Genomic DNA, 19,379 nt, shown 5'->3' with positions numbered 1-19,379 from the left:
AGGTCTAATCGACATCCTCAAAAATTGACTGTAGAATCTTCCATAAAAAAGTTACACAACTCCCCAGTTTGAAATTTGGGGAAATTTGGGGTGGCTATTCTACCCTTTGGGATTTATAGACTCTAGCAAAATCTATGAGTTTGGAGAACCTATGTTTAGTCTTTTTGTTTTTTACTTCAAACAAATGTGTTGTACATGCTCCTCCTCTCTGCCTTTTTAAAACAATTATACTTTGCAAAACCATGGCTCAAAGTGTTGCAAATGAAGGTCTTACCTCTGTCCATATTTAATCTTGGCAAAAATGTTTAGTAGTGCATGACATCATAACATAAGAGCATCTATGTACAAACATATACAATTTTATTGATATTTCTACAGACTACAAGAATTTTAAGTATAGTCACAATTGCTGAGTGCAACAGAAAAATAGTAATTTGTCATTTTCTGAAAAGATGCAAAAGTTCTGAAGATGAAAGAAAGATACATCAATGATGTCATCTGTTTCTTATTTCCTAGAATAAAACATCACATAATTAAGTACTAAAAATTATAGGTTATTAGAGATTTTGATTCTGTGTACACTTGTCCATAACCACCACCTAGTTTATATTTTCTGGCTTTGCAGTTAAGAAGCATAGGCCAATACCAGAGGGAGCAGTATGAGAGGAGAGAACTCTCAAGTTTTCTCATTAGGTATTATTGCCTTGGATAGGCAGACTCTCCCTTTTTAAAGGTGAAAGCAGTCTTTCAGGGCACAGATAGTGAGTTACAGACACTCTTCTCCCTTTAAACATGAATCCAATAACCAAGAAAATAAATCCAAGTGGCCCTGGGAGCTAAGCCAGCAATCAAAAAGGAACTGCTCTTCCTTCTTGCTAAGATCTTGTCCAACTATGCAGAAAAGGTACCTAGTACCTATGTCTCCTCCAAATGAAGAATGAATAATAAATTTGGACCTGATTTAGTAAATGATTGTTTTAATTTCCACTATCCTATTACTAAGAATTAGTTTCCACTTAGCTTTACATACTGTTGAATTTCTTATTTTTCTTCTGGTGTCTTGTGATGTCACATGTATAAGACAATCAAAACCTAGATGTTTGAATTGGAATAATTAATGGCCAGGTCACATGGGAGAAAATCACAAAGACAGACTTATTTAAAATTAATGGGGCCTTCCCTGGCCAGAAATTTGCACAGAACATTTGTTTTGGGTTTCAACACAATAATTATCAATCCAGACAACACTATATCTCTTACATGTTGTCTTCCCTGACCCATCAGAAGTGGGGCTTGGATACCAGCCAAGGTAGACAAATGTTTCTTCCTTAATCGGCCGTAAAGCTGTGTTTGTCAACGTTGGCTAACATTGGAACCATGTTGAGGGCTTTCAAAATTACACATGTTTGGTTCCCACTCTGAGAGATTTTGATATAACTGGGAATTTTAAAAGCTCCTTAGGTGATTCTGTTGTACAGCCAAGGTTGAGACTCAGTTCCCTATGTGAATACATAAATAAAAGCAGCCATCTGTGCCTCTGGTTTCTCATCCAAATTTCTTCCACTTAACTCTGGCTCCCATGTCCCTCCCCACCCCAACCCTCTTGTACCAAACTGGCACTTCCTCTCACTTTCCCAAGTGTTCTGTATTTTGTCCTTTTAGGGCTATTTTGTATGCAAATATGTACACTAAACTTGCTACACAACCACTACACTCCCTGGAATGAGCCATCCAGAATACATGACTTACCAGAGTGTTTCTGGCACCTGGATCAGTGTGTATGTGAAGTAGTATGTAGTCAGTAATGGGGTTGGTGTAATAGAGGACATAGGTGAGGAAGCTGTGAAGGCTACCACTTTTCTCCTGAATCACAGCAAGTCCTGATAGAAGTGTCTGACTCCTTTCAGCATTGCCGTCTCTGAAAGTGGTCAAGTTCTAATGTCTTTCCATTGGGCCAGACTTAATCACACAGATATACTGGTGGGTTGTCCCAATGATCCTAAACCAAGGAGAGTATTTTTAGCTTACTTTTCTAGACCTGCTTCATTTTTCCCTTCTGCCAAACGTTTTATAACTATTTCAAAGAGCTCATCTTCATCTTCTTCAACCAGCCTTGGGCATAATCTATTTTTTCTTTCTCAAAGTCCTGGTAATCCCTTAATACAAATAACAGATAGATGGTACATTTAATATTTGACACATGGGTCACATAAAAAGGGACTCCAACAGTAAACCTTTTCCTCTTATAATCCTTTAAGATCTTTGAGGAATAGAAAACTGGATTCTGATTTAACTTGAGAATCACTCCAAGGCTATAAAAAGGTTTGACAAATTGTCTTTGTGACTAAAGTATAAGAAAACATCTCCCTCAGTTCTGTCACTATTCTTCCAAAGTTAGATAATGACCCCAATGGTGATTGGGGCACTGAGTCTGAGTCTCAAGTATAAGAAGGAAAGTCAGTAGTCCTGCTTTTGTAGGGGATTAAATTACAAATCAATCATCCTCCCCTCCATACAACAAGGTTAATGGATGATTTCATGGTAGGGGTTATTGCTCACATTATTAAAACCAGGAAAACAAACACTTATAGCTTCTTATTGGTGAATAGAACACAAAGACCCATTTTCTTGTGGGACAGTAAGAAGGGCTTATCTCCTGAAGGATTCATAAGGAGATGAGGTCAACTTAAGAGGCTGTGGTTTTCAAATTTTATCTTCTGATGCCCCCATAGCAGATATAATTTTGATGACTACTAAGGCTCAGTCATTTTTTCTATCATTGTCCAAGTTACTAGGAGTATTTTTTTGTGTTCCAAGATAGAGGCAAGACATTTAAATAGTAGAGAATAGAGGTGTAAAGAATTACATGGATCAACAGTACTCATTTTCCAAAGATGATGATAAGGTTGTGGTGGTGGTTGTGATGGTGTGTGTGTGTGTGTGTGTGTGTGTGTGTGTGTGTGTACGTGCGCGCGCGCGCACACATGTCAGTGTAACAGAACGGAAATATTCAAAGAGAAAAATCACATCCACATTAGATTCTTGTTATTGCTGTCTCTTTGAATTATAAAAATAATTCTGATGCAGTAAAACCTCATTGATTTGTATTCCACTAATCAGGAGTTTGGGAGATGAAGTTACCCTTACATTAAGAAAGGGTTTATAAAAATTATATTGAAAGACATATTTAAACGACTTAAAAGAAGTTATTCGTTCAAGCATTTAGAAGCACCTGTTTATTTCCAATTGATGTGCTAATTATAAACGTTTTATCTATTCATTAGAGCCAGAGTTTTAAGCACTTCTGTAAAATGCTATATTGTTCTTTTTCGTGTTTTCTCTGTATGCTTAAAATATTCTGTAATTGTTATTTTTCACTGATTCATATAAGCTTTCTCAAAATAGTATTTTATTGCATATGAACCACACATGTAATTTGGGGTGTAATAATTTATCTTCTTAAGTTATGGTATTTAATTTTATACAAGACATATATTACATAGTCACATTTAATCTGTCTTTAAATAATGTAGAACAGTGGCTCTCAACTGGGAGCAATTTTGGCAATGGCTGGAGACATTATTTTATTCTGGGGTTGCTACTGGCATCTAGTGGATAGAGGCCAGGGTTGTTGCTAACCATCCTACAATGTAAAGGGCAGTCCCACAACGAAGAATTTTCCATTAATAGTGACATTGTTGAGAAACCCAGATGTAGAACAAGTTAAATACAAACTTACTGAGGCCTTCAGAGACAGTCATTGAATTTGATGCCACTTTGGACTGAATTTCATTGTTCCTAAAATAATATTTTGCTCTTTTAGTTTTTTTTTAAGTTATAGAAATGATAAAGTATCTGTTCAGAAAATCAGAAAAGTGAGTTCTTAAAACTGATGGTACAAATAGTGTACTGCAATATGGCTGCCAATGTTTTCTAAACTCTGATCTCAGGTTTAATATTTTTACGGTATAATCTTATGTATCATGTTTGTATTTCCAAGTTCTGTTACTCTAAGGCTGTTCTCAGGAATGGTGAGATTCATGGAGAAGTTTTTTTGAGAAATTCGGAGAATCCAAGGACTCTGAGAAATGGTTTCTTGGTATACATTTTCTGACTCTATCATCTTTGCTCTTCTCAAAATTACTGAGAGCATTTAAAGAAAGTACCACTTCAAAAAAAAAAAACCACTAATAATAAAAAAAAAATCTAAAAAATACCTCACAAATAAATACTATTTTGGGCTACTAAAATAACTTGGACTGCAGGAAAATGTGAATTCTTAAACACAAATGCAAATCCAGTAATACCTGGAATAATCAAAATTCAGTAAGACAGACCCATTAATTTTTTAAAAATATTCTTTTCAAAGGAACAACATATTACAGGATGGGTCCTGGAATCTGCATGCATTCATTTTCTATGACTTTTAACTTCCAGAATCATGTTAAATAATGATGGCAAATGTATTCATTTAGCCTCTAGTAGTTCACTGTTAGAGTTATGACAGAGAACGTTTATCATATTAAGGATATTCTTTATTCCACCTTTAAAAGAGTTTTAAATAAGGAATAGGTGTTTGGTGTCTACTGACAGTTTGTGGCTTATAGCCCAGTGAGTGACAAAATTATTGATTTTTGTATAATTAAACTCTCTCTGTATTTCTGTTGTCCATGATGGTGACTAAGGCCAAGATAGCAAAAATTTTATAAAGATTTTCAATAGTAAGTATTGAACCAAAAAGTATTTACTAATGAAAGCCCTTGTTAGTCAGAAATGAAATAAATCAGAATCCCTTTCCCAAAACATTAACTGAGGTTTTACTGAATCATACTGAAGAAAATGACCAGTTTGGTCTGTGAGTGTCAGGCTGCAAGAGCACCTTTGGATTGAAGACCCCACTGGGCTTGAACAGTAATATACTGTGTAATTGGCAGACAAAGATACAAATGGAGCCTTAAAAATATATCACTTTAGAAACTGAAACCAGAGTGTGTGAAATCAGTTCTCAAAGCTAACTGCATTGTTCCTATAATCTAGTTTCCCCAAACGTATCATCAACTCCCCTACAGAGCACGAGCCAGACTGAAAAAATGCTTTGAGGTGACCGAGCCCTACCTGGTTTATGACTGAAAATAGCAACTTGTTCTGGAGATGATAGAAATGGAAATAATTGTGCTAGGAATGATTTAATATACTGGTAATAATTATGACTGATAACTATGATGATGTAAAATATTATGGAGAGAGAAACATTAATCAGACTCTTGCCATAAGAATTCAATAATGTCATAGTATAATGAAAATTATAGATGAGAAGAAAATTCTGGTTTTCTTTTCTTTTTCAGTTGGGTATGGCAAATGTACTTGAAATACACTGATATCTTCTAATGCAGATTTTTTAAATTGTCAGGTGTGGCCCAATTTATAAAAATAGTTTACCATAAATCTTTTTTTCTTCTGTCACAACATGCTTGTTTTTTTTTTTTCTTTTCCTCTTAAGATGTTAATTTATCATGCAAAGATTTTTTTTCATTAAGTGCATTAATGCTTTTGTTTGTACAGGATTTTTTCAAATCAGCAGGACTCCCCGTAGTTCCTAAATGTAAATCCTTAGCAAATGACATGCCAAGATGATAGCTCCATTCCACGCTGGGAAAAGGCAAATTCAGCCATGTCTTGGGATTTTAACCAGGTTTCCAGCCTTTGGGTTATACGGTGTCTCTAATAAATTTCCCTTATGATAACTTCAGATGGACTGTAATGGAACATTTTGTAGAAGAAACTGGCTTCTAGCAAGTTGAATAGTGATGCTGGGAATAAATTTGGTTTCCCTGAATAATGGTTTCTCAAAGCAGTCAACAGCTTCTTTAGAAGTTTAGAATTGGTACCATTTCTTATCCTTATATTTCAGCATTAACTGCAAAGAAAAATAGTCACAATAAAATGCTTTTAGAAGTCTTTAAAAGTACTAATCAAAGCAAGTTCATACTGAGCTAATCATGCATATCTAACTAAATTGCAAAATTTATATAACTTCATTTTTTGAAATAAGGTGCATATGAGAAAGATTTTTAAAAAATAATCAAGCTGTAAAGACTCAGCTGATTTTCAATGATTGAAGCAAAAAGTAGTGTGTGGATTCTTGCTTCTTGTGCCCCTCACCTTTTTTTGCTTGAGAGGGAATCATGTAATGTACCTAAGCACCTTTCTAGTAGCAGGTGCACAATACAGATACGATGTATCAGAGCCAATGAATAATTTTCTTTTAAATTATCTCCTAAGGTAAAGCAGTATTACTATAGTATTTAAAAACATTTTTCTTCCAAATACTGGGGGAATTACAATACTTATAATGAGATTCAAGCCACCTTGGCTCTCACACAGGATTACTTACGGTGGCATCTCTGTTTGGGTTTTCTCGTGGGGGACCTGAATGTTTAAAGCTATTGCTGTGTAAAGATGCCTATATTAAGCAGTTTACCTCGTGTGCATGTTTGGAAAATGCTTCCGCACTGGTCATCATGCCTGCAGTTTTCTCCTCCAGCTCTCCTAGCCTCTGTCCTCTCTCATCAAGTGCGATCCGGGCTCGAGTCAGCTCTCCCATCACCCCTCCGGCTGCACCTTTCATCCCTTCTATACCACCTGGGCCAGGAATGTGTTGTGCAAGGCTGCGCGATGCTTTTCCTGCTGAAGCTTCCCCAACTGGGAGTTCAAGCCATAGCAATTAAAAACACATTGTCAGTAATTCAAATAATTATAATCAAGCTTATCACCAAAGTACTTACATTAAATTCTTTCATCATAATTCTCACATAGAGAGAGGTATGCTTGGTTCTATCACAGACGTGTATTTGGAGATGTTAGCATTTACCCACCTATGAAAGAGATTGAGACTGCGAGGTAACTGTGTTGTTACTGCCTGTCTTCGTGTGTATGTGTATGTGTGTATGCGGGTTCCATGCAATATGGCATCACTGCCCTTCTTGACATTGCTGAATCAGTTGCTCACAATATAGGCGATTTCATATTTAACCCATATTAGGATAGTTCCAATCTTAGGCCAGTTCATTTGTTTAAACTTCTGCCCAAGTCTTCGTTCCTACCATCTCTGCTCATCTTGCTGTCATCCTCTGTAGGCCTCAGTTGTTACTGTTTTAAATTGTGTGTTGGGGGGAAGTAAAATACTAGAGAACAGGGTCTATGCCTGATGGACACGAGCATACATATGTTGAAATTCTGTTCCTTTATAAAAGGATAATAGTTTCTCTACCATTTACAAAGTTCAGTTTAATTTGAATGAATTTTAAGGAAGTTTTTTATTGAAAGACAGCTATCTTGGTAGAAATTTGGTGAGCATTCTCAAGGATGTAACATTAGGCATGGAATTAAGATCTATTTTTTTTTAACAAGAGACTTACTGAGACACAATTCACATACGTTATATACCACAGTTCAGTGGTTTTCAGTGTACTGACAGAGTCATGCAGCTACCACTACTATCTAATTTTAGTACATTTTCATTACTCCAAAAAGTTTAAACTCTGTGCCCATTAGCAGTCACTCCCTGATCCGTCCTTGTCCTAGTGCCTGGCAACCACTATATGCTTTATGTCTGTATGGATTTGCCTATTCTGGACATTTCATGTAAGTGGAATCATATAATACGTGGTCTTTTTTGTCTTCCTTCTTTAACTTAACATGGTGTTTTCAAGTATCATTCATGCTGTAGCATGTTTCAAACTTCATTTGTTTTTATGGCTGAAAAATATTCCATCATATGGAGGCATCTAGATCTTCTGCTTGGTTAAAAGTTCAAGAGAAAAGGAGTTTTGATCTGCAAGACTAAATAGTGGTGAGATATTCTGGAAAACACATTTTTCTTTCTGAAAATGTTCCCTAGTATCTTTCTACTCCTTTTCAATTATTGTTTGTCAGAGTTTCACTGGAAGAATTTTAAAGTAATTTATTCTGTAGCATTGATAAGCCTTGTGTTCTGGATAAAGAATCTGTTTCCCAGCAGTGGTTTCAAGGTAGCAGATCCATGAACATTTTTTCCAGAATTCAGTAACTGAGTATCTTCACCTGCCTCGTGCATATGATCTACTTGCAAATGACATATTTATTAGCTTACTAATTATTTGTATGAATTGCATGCAGTATTTTTATTAAACTATTTCCTAATATTAAGTAACCGATTTTATTCATATTTGGTAAAAAATATTCAAGATACAGAAGCAAAAAACCCTAGTCTAGAATTTGAGATCACATATTATATTAAGTTACACACACACACACACACACACACACACACAGAAACAGGTCTTCTATTTTGTGATACAGCTTCATAATCAGGAGTTTACTCACAGAGCTCTTCTCTGTCAAATGTCTGTCCACTTCCACCAAAGAGTCCCTTGAGAAAGCCTCTATTTTGAGCTTCTGGTGTCTCTATGGGAATAAACAAATCTCCTAGCATGTCCTGTATCAAATTCAAACAAAAAATCATTAGAGTAACTAAAAATAAATTAATAATAATAATAATAATAAAACATTGTGGAATGTTAAAGCACATAATGAAAAGACAATCTGCTTTCCATATATTTTCCTGGTGATTTTTGCTTTCCTCCCAGTTTTCTCTCTGGCATTTCTTTCTCCACCTCCTTTTCCTTCTCTTCTCCTGTAATTGACATCTTTAAATTTTCATTTTTATGTCCTCTTCTCTTCTCCCCTTTACAGTTAGTTAGAAAGCATGAGAAGCAATATATTTACCCTAGGATTAATCTCCACCTGATCAGTGACTCACAATCTGGACTGCTTTTCCTTTTTCAATTACTATAGCCTCTTTCCTGTCTGAACCCCCTTCCTGAACTAAGCATGGACTAACCTATGAAGTAGGAAGCCTCTGGGAGTATGTGGAGGAAGTTTGGATTTATTTTTATATGAAGTACAAAATTAGGAAATGATTCAAGATAAATGAGTCAAAATAGGCAGCATAGTGAGACACAGTTGTTTTCAATATCTGATGTGCTTTAGAATGACTGGAGAAATACCTTGTTAGAAATACAGGTGCTTGAGCTTCATTTCATACATATTAAATCAGAACCTACATAAATGTTCTTTGGTTATCTATATTTTTAGTGTGCTCTTCAGGTCTTTCTGAAGCAGACCAAAATTTGAGAATCATTGGTATGGAGGAAGGAACTTCAACCAAAAGTCAAGAGATGTGTGACCTAATATCAGTTTGTCCATGAACCTGCAGCGTGACTCTCTCTCACCTCTTCTCACCAGACCTGCACTCTTCCTCCTGGATCCCTTCTCTTTGGAAGTGGCAGCACCATTTACTTAGCCAGAAACCCAGGGATAATTATTAATCCCTTCCTTTCCCTCACTGCTATATCTAATAACCTTCCAATCCAACTGATTACACTCTTACTATTAAATCTGCTAACTTCTCTCCATTCTCACTGCTAGCTCCCTTATTTTAAGCCACTGTTATTTTTGGCCTTAATTATTAAAAAAAAAAAAAACACCTCCTAATTGTTCTCTCAAATTCTTCAAAACTATATGTAACCAGAATATTAGTTTTAATAAACAAATTTGCTAAACCTTTTCCATGACTTCCTGTTCCCCTTGGGATAAATGCCAGATTCCTTAAGGAGCTTACAGGGTGCTCCAAGATCTACTTTTGAATAATTCCCCAGTACTATCCCTCCACCCTTTTCACTGTCTAACTCTGCAGTTTATTGGCAGTTTCCTGAACCTCTGGAATTTTTGCATGACACTACTCTGCCGAGAATATCATATCCTTTTCCCTTCCCAGCCACCCATCCCTATAGATGACTCTTATTCATCCTTTACAACCTTGTTCTAACTAGCCCTCCCTGCTATCCCATAACCCAGGGGCCCCTGTTCCATGTCTCCTCAGCTCTGGCACAGCCACATATAGACAGTCTTTTTCTGTCAGACAGAGTGCGGTGCTTGTCTGTTGACTTATCTTCCTCCACACTAGCAGGTAGAGACTTGTATCTTAACTAGAACCTAGCCAAGTACCAGGCATATGGTAAACACTCAACAAGCATTTGCTGAATAACAATAATAGGAACATTATTATTTATTTTTAAAACATACTATATTCCAGGCACTGGGCTCAGTTCTTGACTTAATTCTCATGACAGTGTTCCAAGGCAGAGCATACAGGTCAGTTAAGCAAAATTCCCAAAGTTATACAAGTGGGCAAAATACAATTTAAATAGTTCAGAGCTTATACTTTCAACCTCTCTATTAAAATGGATGGGTTTTAGTTTTCTGTTTTGTAAAATAAAGGGGTTGAACCAATTAAATCTCTAAGATGCTCTTTTGTAACCACTTTTAGGTTATCTAAGGTTTTGATAAGCTTTTATATTTATTTTGTTTCAAAGCTCTGCTCACTGCTATGATAAAACACAAATGCCCAATACTAACCCACAGGATATGTATTTATTTTGTATGGCTCTTAAAATTCAGACTTCTTTTTTTAAAAAGTCCATGAACTCCCTGAATTGTATGCAAGATTTTTGCGTACACGTGCATAGTCCCCACCTTGGAGGGAGAGTTTATAATCTTACAGAGGATTCTCCATAGTAAAAAAAAAAAAACAAAAAAACACAATAAAATGACCAAACAAAAACTCAACCATTAATATGTATGATCTTTGCATATTCCCCATCAGTCCCCCTCTTTCTTTCTTTCTTTTTTTTTTTTTTCTGTGTATAACTACACCCACACTAAACTTGACAGGGTCACAATGATGAACATATATTCAAAACATCTAGGGAAGGCATATTTATTGCCTGCCCCAATAATATTTAGCTATTAGATATCTCTCTCATTCTCTTTTTACAACCATATCCAATGTGTATTCATAAATGTGCCTGACCTACCTGTAGATTATCACACATCTCTTGGCTGTATGTTAACCGCTGAATTTCAGTAGGAGAGACGAGGTATAACGCTTGGCCTTCATTGGTAAAACAAAATGTCCGTGCTATCCTCATGTCTGTCAGTGGCAAATAATTAACATCCAACATTGGGCGAAGACTAGGTAGGCTGAATGGAAAAAAGCAAATCCACATTTCATATTCACATTGTTAGAAGCTTTCATTTCTCTGTGTAAAATGTACAGTTCCTTACGTAAAAACATTTATTTTTATACCACTATTTAATGTTTGTTTCTTTTTATTCTCTTGAAGTCTCTGGTAAAAAAACTAGACTTTCACATAAAATTATATACACACAAAAAATTATGGGCCTGGTTCTTTCTCTTAATCCACACAGATACTTAGCAAATATGTTTGAAGGGTGGATTAAATGTAGTGGCCAGCAATTTCAGAATACACTCTGCAGCATTTCACAGGTTCCTGCAACCAAAGGTTGCAGTCTTTGGTTATGGGAGAAACATCACCACTAGAAAGTACTTGGTCTACAAAACTCCTGAGTCTGAGGAGGTTATGCACTGATGAAGACATGGAATGGATCCAGTTCACTGTGCCTGGCCATGGAGTGGCTTTGCTCCCCATTCCTCTACTCCCTCTACACACAGGAAATAAAAATTACCTATGACTTAGGACATCTGCACTGAAGGCATGCTTAGTAAATAAACACGGTTAGGGCTGTACGGGAATGAGAATAAGTTATAAATAATAGATCAGAATTAGGCATATCTAAACGAATACCACTCATCTCCAGTGTCTTACCAAATAGCTATAATCTTATCCTTATGTGGTAGCCCAAAATTTTGCTTAAATATTCATCAGAATGTCCCTTTGAGGGGCGCCTGGGTGGCGTAGTCGGTTAAGCGTCCGACTTCAGCCAGGTCGCGATCTCGCGGTCCGTGAGTTCGAGCCCCGCGTCGGGCTCTGGGCTGATGGCTCAGAGCCTGGAGCCTGTTTCCGATTCTGTGTCTCCCCCTCTCTCTCTGCCCCTCCCCCGTTCATGCTCTCTCTCTGTCCCAAAAATAAATAAACGTTGAAAAAAAAAATTAAAAAAAAAAAAAAAAAGAATGTCCCTTTGGATATGGCCACAAGAGCCAGTTTTGCAAACTACTGAAGAAACTGGTCTCATTGCTTTTAAATCACACCTCTAATACCAAAAGGATAAAAAGAGACTTGTCATTAAATCTCCAGCTTTCAAATTGTTCAACTGATTCTGGTGTGCAGGATGATTTTAAATTATCCCAGATCATAAAACCAGTACCTTGAAAAAAACGTACTTATTTCTCTTATGAAAGTAGTTTGTTATTACAAGTTAAGCCCTAGAACTTTACAATATAGAATGGGATCTGAAATGTGCACAGTTGGAAAAAGCTTTCCATGAGGTTCTGGCACTATGTCGTCCGATATGGTAGCCACTAGCTACATATGGTTATTGAGCAGTTGATATGTGGTTTGCATGAACTGAGGTATTCTGTAAGTGTAAAATATGTACTGGATTTCAAAGACTTAATATGTTATGACATTTCAAGTAATTGAGGTCTTTAGGCTGTGAGCCAAAACAAACCCGGTTAAACAGACTTCCATGCTAGATTCTGTCAAATTAATGGGCGGCGGTGGGGAAGGGATTCCAATGGACTTTTCTGATAAGCTACATTGTTTATGTAGCGTAATAAAAGTAAGCGAAGAAAACAAAAATGGTTTAATTACTTCAGGTTGGAAATGGCAAAAAGTAATTTACTTGCTAAGAACCAGGAACCAAGTGCTTTTAAAGTTGAAAAAATAGATTTTTTTCTGTGCAGGGACACTTTATAAGGAAATAGTATCACGTAACTAACAATGGTTTTCACTAAAAGCCCAGTTTGAGAACACATTTATAGATAAGACTCTTGTATCCCTTTCTACTACTTTCTAGGTTTGGGTACATTAGCATGTAAGCAATCAGCTACCTGCCAACTATCAGAAAACTAGGTCTTGAGAAGAATGGACTCAGTAGAGTTAATTTCTGATAGGATCTGGAAATATCTAGGAAAATACTTAGCATGGGAAGATGATCAAAGTCAGGAGCATGCCAATTTGAAGGATTTAGTTCTTCAAGCTACATATTATATATATTACTAAAATCATCCCAAGGTAATTTCCTTCCAAATATTTTTGAGATCCTCAAGAACACATGAAGATTTTCCACTAGGACATAATTAATATTAAAGTAGCCATTACCATGTAAAGCAGTTTTTACATAGAGCAGAGGAAGACAGAGATAGTATCTTAATTCTCCTGTTGCTATGACTCCTGCTGTTTTTTAAACTCTCTATTTTTCATTTTTCAAGCAATTTCCCTCCTGATAAATGTAGATGGCAGCACATATTTATTTAAATGGAAATTAATTTTCAGATATACTCAGTATCATTTGAGAAAACGAGACTCACTAAAATTTTGCAAAAACAAGGTAAGTAATCACTATCAAACTAAAAATTTCAATTGTGACAACAGTTTAACGTCTTTTAACTTAAAAGAAAAATTTTGAGTGACCAAATGTGAGCTTGGGGAGGAGAGGGTATGTGTGATACACATTTTTTTTTTTCCCTCAAAACTAAGGCATGTCTAGGAGTTAAGTCGTCATTTTCAAACAAGACTGGAATCATTTTCATGACAAATACTGAAAAATAGTTTGAGAAAGAGAAACAGAAACAGAGAAACAGAGACAGAACCAGAAATATCTAAGAGAATGAGTAGACAGTAAATGATTTTTTTAATTTTTTTTAAACTTTATGTAGCTACTTTTCCTTGGCTTACATGTCTCCTCTATTAAAGAAAATCTAACAATGAAAACACTCTCGAAAGCCAAGTTTTGCTCTTGAACTACTTTCCTGTCCCTCATCTATCTTTTTACCACAAAGTTTCCTGAAAAAATAATCTATACCAGGGGTTGGCAAACATTTATTAAAGAGTCAGATAGTAAATATTGTAGGCTTTGTAGGCCATATAGTCTAACTACTCAACTCTGCCTTGTCATGCAAAAGCAGCTAGACAATATGTAAACAAATGGGTGTGGCTGTGTTCCAAAAACTATTTATGAACATTGAAATTTTAATTTCATGTAATTTTCACATATTATGAAATATTCTCTTTGATTTTTTTCAACATTTTAAAATGTAAAATCCATTCTTAGCTTGCCAGCTGTACAATATCAGATTACAGGAAGGGCAGGATAGATATGGCCTGTTGGCTGTAGTTTGTCAACTTTTGATCTATACCACTGTCTCTTTCTCCATTGAAAATTTTGTTTTTGCCTCCACTATGCTTCTAAGATTTGTTTTGCAAGGATCACTAATACCCTACTGGTTGCCAGGCCAGGCCTAGTGTTTTTTCTTCTACTCAAATTCTTTGGCCTCTCTGCTATATCTGACTACCTCTTGACGTTTTCTTGGTGGTCTTCTATTTTTGTTTGGATACTCTTCTATCCTTTTTATTTCATGAAGTTATTCTTCTCCTTTTCCTATATCTCTGATGACTTCTTCTCAATATCCTCTGCTGGATTTTGTTTTTATTTTACTACATATAGAGATATCCCCAAGTTTTTGTACCCAGATCAGTCTATTTCTCCGTTCTTTTTATACTATCTTCTTTGATGATCTCATTCACTGCTGTAACTTTCACTAATGCATTTATATAGATGACTAACAGAGCTGGATCTTCCATATTTTTCTAACAGTCCAAACCTAAAATTGCTTGCCAAACTTCTGTGGGATCACTTAAAAACACCTCATATTCCAAGAATTCATTCTCAAATTTCTCATTTTCAGCTTTTCCAAATTCTCTTATTTCCTGTTTTAATGACATCGCTGCTACCCAGGTTCATTAAATATTTTCAGTTAAATTCTCTTCTAATCCTGTGATTTAATGGCCTCCATTACCTTTCACAATCAGTTTTATATTTAGCAAGTTTTCCTCAATTATCCCTCACATCTGTTTCCACCTTGCTTTCGAGATAGCTAAAACTTTAGTTCAGAAGACCATTTCAAGCTCTTCCTTTATATGTATTTCCCGATGTATAGCTAGAGAAAGTTAAATTCAGCTTTAAAAACAGTATTTCCTATTAACTGATTAATATCAAACTCATTAGCCTGCCATTACAGGTCCTCAATAATTTACCCCAATCTTTCTCTCCAGTTTACTTTCCTCCCAACATCTTGTATTTAATAACATATACCAACTATCTCGTGACTTTGATTCTGAGAACTTAGTTTGTGACTAGAAGATTCAATCCTATATTTCCTATGTTGGAATATACATGTTCATTGTGTTATCATTATTTGTGTATCTGTCTTATCTCCCCAATTTGATAGTAAGCTTTTTAAGGATTAGGACTATGTTTTTACTAATTTTTATATCTTTCATAGGCCTAGTATAATGCTTAACTGTCTCAATGATTTTTAGAACCAGGTGATGTATTAAAATGAATGACAGTGACTTCTACATAGGTTATATTTATTAAATGTTTGTTGAATTCATAAAATAACTAGGTAATTAATTTTGTGTCTCATGAATTTTATTCTAGTTTACTAACAGTATAATGAAATCTCTCAGCTGATAGCACATTGTTAAGGTTGTCAAAGGGCATAAACTTACAGTTACAAGATTAATACCTTCTGGGGGTCTAATTACAGCATGGTGACTCATAGTTAACAATACTGTATTGTATACTTGATTGCTAGAAGATTAGATCTTAAACTTCTCACCACACACACACACACAAATGTAACTATGTGAAGTGATGGATGTGTTAACTAATGTTATTGTGGTAGTCATATATATATATATATATATATATACACACACACACACACACATACACACACATAGAGTGAAATTACTATTATATATATATTGTGTGTGTGTGTGTGTGTGTATAATCATTGTGCTGTATACCTTAAACTTATACAGTGTTATATTTCAGTTGTAATGATGACTTTTAGTATACTGTTCAGTGCTGGTCTCACTTTTTCCTAGACTTGTAACCTGAGGTGATTTAAACTTTAATTTATTAACATATGTAAAATGGAGGATGCAAATAATACTTTGTTTTCCTATGTTCTACAGAAACCATAAGGATCAAATTAAATTCTGTATGTAAAATACTTATGTGGACTATAAAACATAGTAAAAGTAAGTTAATTTCTTTTCCTTATAGCTTATTCATTTTTGTATTTCATGACTAGCATAGTATATGGGAGGTACATATGTTCAATAAATGCTTGAATTGTGTGAATGACCAGAAAAATCAGTCTTTCCTTAGATTCCTTGAAATCAATTAAAATATATGTATTTCATTCAGAATGCAAAGCATTTTTAACAAAAAAAATTAAAAAAAAACAGTTTCTTCAAATTGTCAAACAATAAAACATTCACAAACATAATGAAAGAATGATCTCAGTTTGCTTCTTGATTGCACATTACACATATACTTTTCAAAATTGTACCTTATTCACACTGTTGTGATTACCAGACAATTTATAAAGAAGGCAAGTACCTCATTATCATGATATGCCCATTGGCACAAAAGCATGCCAAGCAGGCACTGTTACACATGACCACCACGTCTGCTTGCAGTATAAAAGATGTCTCCGTGATGTTATGAACATAAAGACAAGTCTGAGAAGGAAGTGAGAAGACTTTGGCTTGTTTTTCTGAGCAGATTACTGTATACTGATGATCTCCTGTTTCTTGGGATGGAGAGGGGTAGTTCATGATCAGCTTCCTTCTCCAAGATTTTTCATTTTCATCTATGTTGTTTGGATCCCTCCAAACTTCATATGACGGTTGCATTAATCCACCAGTTCGGTCCATACAGGAGAATGTTAGCACAGCTCCTTTCAGTGAGAGGAATGTACCTATAAAAACAATTTCATATCACTGGCATGTGAAATTCTTTCTAAAACAGCTGTTATTCACGGGCAATAAATGCTTTATATTATAATTATTTATAATTTATAGTGCCACAATATTGCAGTAATATACATAAATCAGTAGATTTGCGAGTTCATCAGTTGCAATAACTTGGAAACATAGAATGTTAGATCTAAAAGGGGCCTAAGACATCAACTTGTCAAATCCTTGCATTTTATTATTTATTTACTTTTAAGATTTTATTTTTAAGTAGTCTCTACACCCAATGTAAGGCTCAAACTTACCAAGATCAAGAGTCACATACACCCTACCAACTGAGCCAGCCAAGCACCCAAATCCTTTCATTTTATTAATGAGAAGATGGAGGCCCAGATTTGGGCCATGTCAGATGGCAGGTTGGTTGTTGAGCCTGGACTAGAATTCACATTTCCTAATTTCTAATCCAGTATTCTTTTGCTACACTATATAGTCTCCCTTAAAATCCTTTTTTTAAAAGCAAATTTTAGAACATTTATAATTTTCATTTATTGAAATAACTCCAACTGAAAAAATTCATGCCATCTGATTCTATTTCCTTATTTCTTAGGCTCATTTACTAGAAAACGGTTTCTTCTTCTGAAATTGAACACCTGGAATAAATTTCATGAAATTTTGACATATAGAGTTCATGCTAGCAATTTTGATTGTATTAGAAAAAAAAAAAAAACTTCCTTTGGCTCTTATGCAGGCTTATGCATGTTTATATAGAAAAGAAGTTTACTCACCTGGATTCTCCAAGTTTGAATATCCATGCCAAATTATTACCTATGGGCTATTTTTACCAGTCCAGGATATTATAAACAGGATATTATAAAACTTGGGAGGCAACTTGTGACAGATTGACTTTGGGACATTACCAGACTCCTGTAAGCAATGCCCAAGAGCCTTTTTTTTCCTTTGTCCTCTGACATCATGTAGAGAGAGTAAGGGGATTAACCTAGGCTAATATTGCCTCAAAAGTGTACATATGACAGACACTTGTAAAAGGAAGGATAATAAATATACATTCCATTTAAAGTACTTTATAACTTAAAGTGCTTAATCAAATTTAAAATAACGTATTTAGATGATTTAACATCCCAGTTGTGTTTTGAAATCCACTTTAAAAAGAAGAATTTTGCAAATGTCCTACAAGGGAACTGAAGAAGTTAGGAGAGCAGGGTTTGGGCACTTCATCAAGGAATAAAAGAACAGTTCTCCCAGTGTTCCAGAAGCTGGGGGGGGGGGGGCGGGGGGGGATTTCCAAAGCTATGACAAGTGATTTAATTAGAATTCATCTAGGATTCATTCTTCTATAAAGCCACATTTCCTTAATTACCTGTCATGGGATAACTCTTCTAATTATAAATATCTTAGCACCCTCAATTTAGAGATACCCTAAGGTAGGTTAAAAAGATAAGAAATCTACATTTTGGAAGCCATTTTACTTATACCTGATGCTTACAAACTGTCAGCATCAAAATGACAATTTCTCAATAATCTGCCCTTGCCAAAACAGCTGCTTTGTCTCCTAATTTGTGATAAAAAAAAATGCTTTGATTATATTCTGTCCATTAGGTTTATACAGGGTTTAAGTTTTTTCAAATATGTATTATTAATCTTTATGACTTGCCATTAATCTTTCCTAACTTAAAAAAAAAAACTTAAAGTCCAAATTGTAAGCCACTACTATTTCAGAAATACACTTCATTGCAAAGTAAGCTTAAATGTAAGGTCCTGTATAATAAGATCTTCACAGTCCAGTCTATGGTAAATAATTTACCACACAAGTAATTAGGACTTTCCTCTTGAAGGAGGTCTCACTGGCTGGAAGTATACCTTACTCCAGCTTTCCACAATGGCAGCCTACCCTACTACAACCTTCACTTATATTTATTGAGGACTTACTATGTGTTCTAGGTTCTGTTTTAGGGAATATAATAGTGAATAAAACAGAGATAAATCTCTACTTTCCTAGAGTTTATTTTAGATGATAGAGATAGACCATATATGATAACTAAGTATATATATTTGAGATATGAGACACTGATAAATACTAAGGAAAAAAATAAAGCAGGAAAGGAGATAAGAACTCTAGGGAAAAGGTATGATTACATTTTAATAGAGTAGAAGGTGTTACGGATTAAATGTTTCTACCTCTCCCCTCTCTCAAATTCTTAGGTTGAAGACTTAACCCCCAGTGTGGATGTACTTGGAGATGGGGCCTCTAAGGTTAAATGAGGCCATAGGGTAGGGCCATGATCTGATAGAATTAGTGTCCTTAAAACAAGAGACACCAGAGTTTGTTCACTCTTTCTGGACACAGAAGAAACACTATGAGAACACAGTGTACAGGCAGCTGTCTACAACTCAAAGAGAGAGCTCTCACCAGATACCAACACTGCTGGGACACTGGTTTGGGATTTTCAGTCTGCAGAAGTGTGAGAAAATAAATTTCTGTTATTTAAGCCACCCTCTCTGTGGTAT

At 35.3% G+C, this 19,379-nt stretch overlaps 1 protein-coding gene across 7 annotated transcripts in view; it reads right to left on the bottom strand.

Annotated features, from left to right (window-relative positions):
* Nucleotides 1-343: 343 nt before the first annotated feature.
* Nucleotides 344-19,379, bottom strand: part of STXBP5L (syntaxin binding protein 5L) — a 381,398-nt gene continuing 362,362 nt past the window's right edge. For all 7 annotated transcript variants that reach the window (XM_027060943.2, XM_027060941.2, XM_027060949.2 and 4 more), the window contains 5 exons: nucleotides 16,498-16,858; nucleotides 10,917-11,082; nucleotides 8,365-8,476; nucleotides 6,482-6,702; nucleotides 344-5,917 (listed from right to left, as the gene is read on the bottom strand). In XM_027060943.2, the coding sequence (XP_026916744.1) occupies nucleotides 5,876-5,917; nucleotides 6,482-6,702; nucleotides 8,365-8,476; nucleotides 10,917-11,082; nucleotides 16,498-16,858 (902 nt within the window). In that variant the 3' untranslated portion in view covers nucleotides 344-5,875. The remainder of the gene's footprint in view (nucleotides 5,918-6,481; nucleotides 6,703-8,364; nucleotides 8,477-10,916; nucleotides 11,083-16,497; nucleotides 16,859-19,379) is intronic.

The sequence above is a fragment of the Acinonyx jubatus genome, chromosome C2, assembly GCF_027475565.1.
Source record: "Acinonyx jubatus isolate Ajub_Pintada_27869175 chromosome C2, VMU_Ajub_asm_v1.0, whole genome shotgun sequence".
Classification (NCBI taxonomy): domain Eukaryota; kingdom Metazoa; phylum Chordata; class Mammalia; order Carnivora; family Felidae; genus Acinonyx; species Acinonyx jubatus.
The sequence above is the reverse complement of the archived record's forward strand: the minus strand, read 5'-3'. Positions and strand labels throughout refer to the sequence as shown.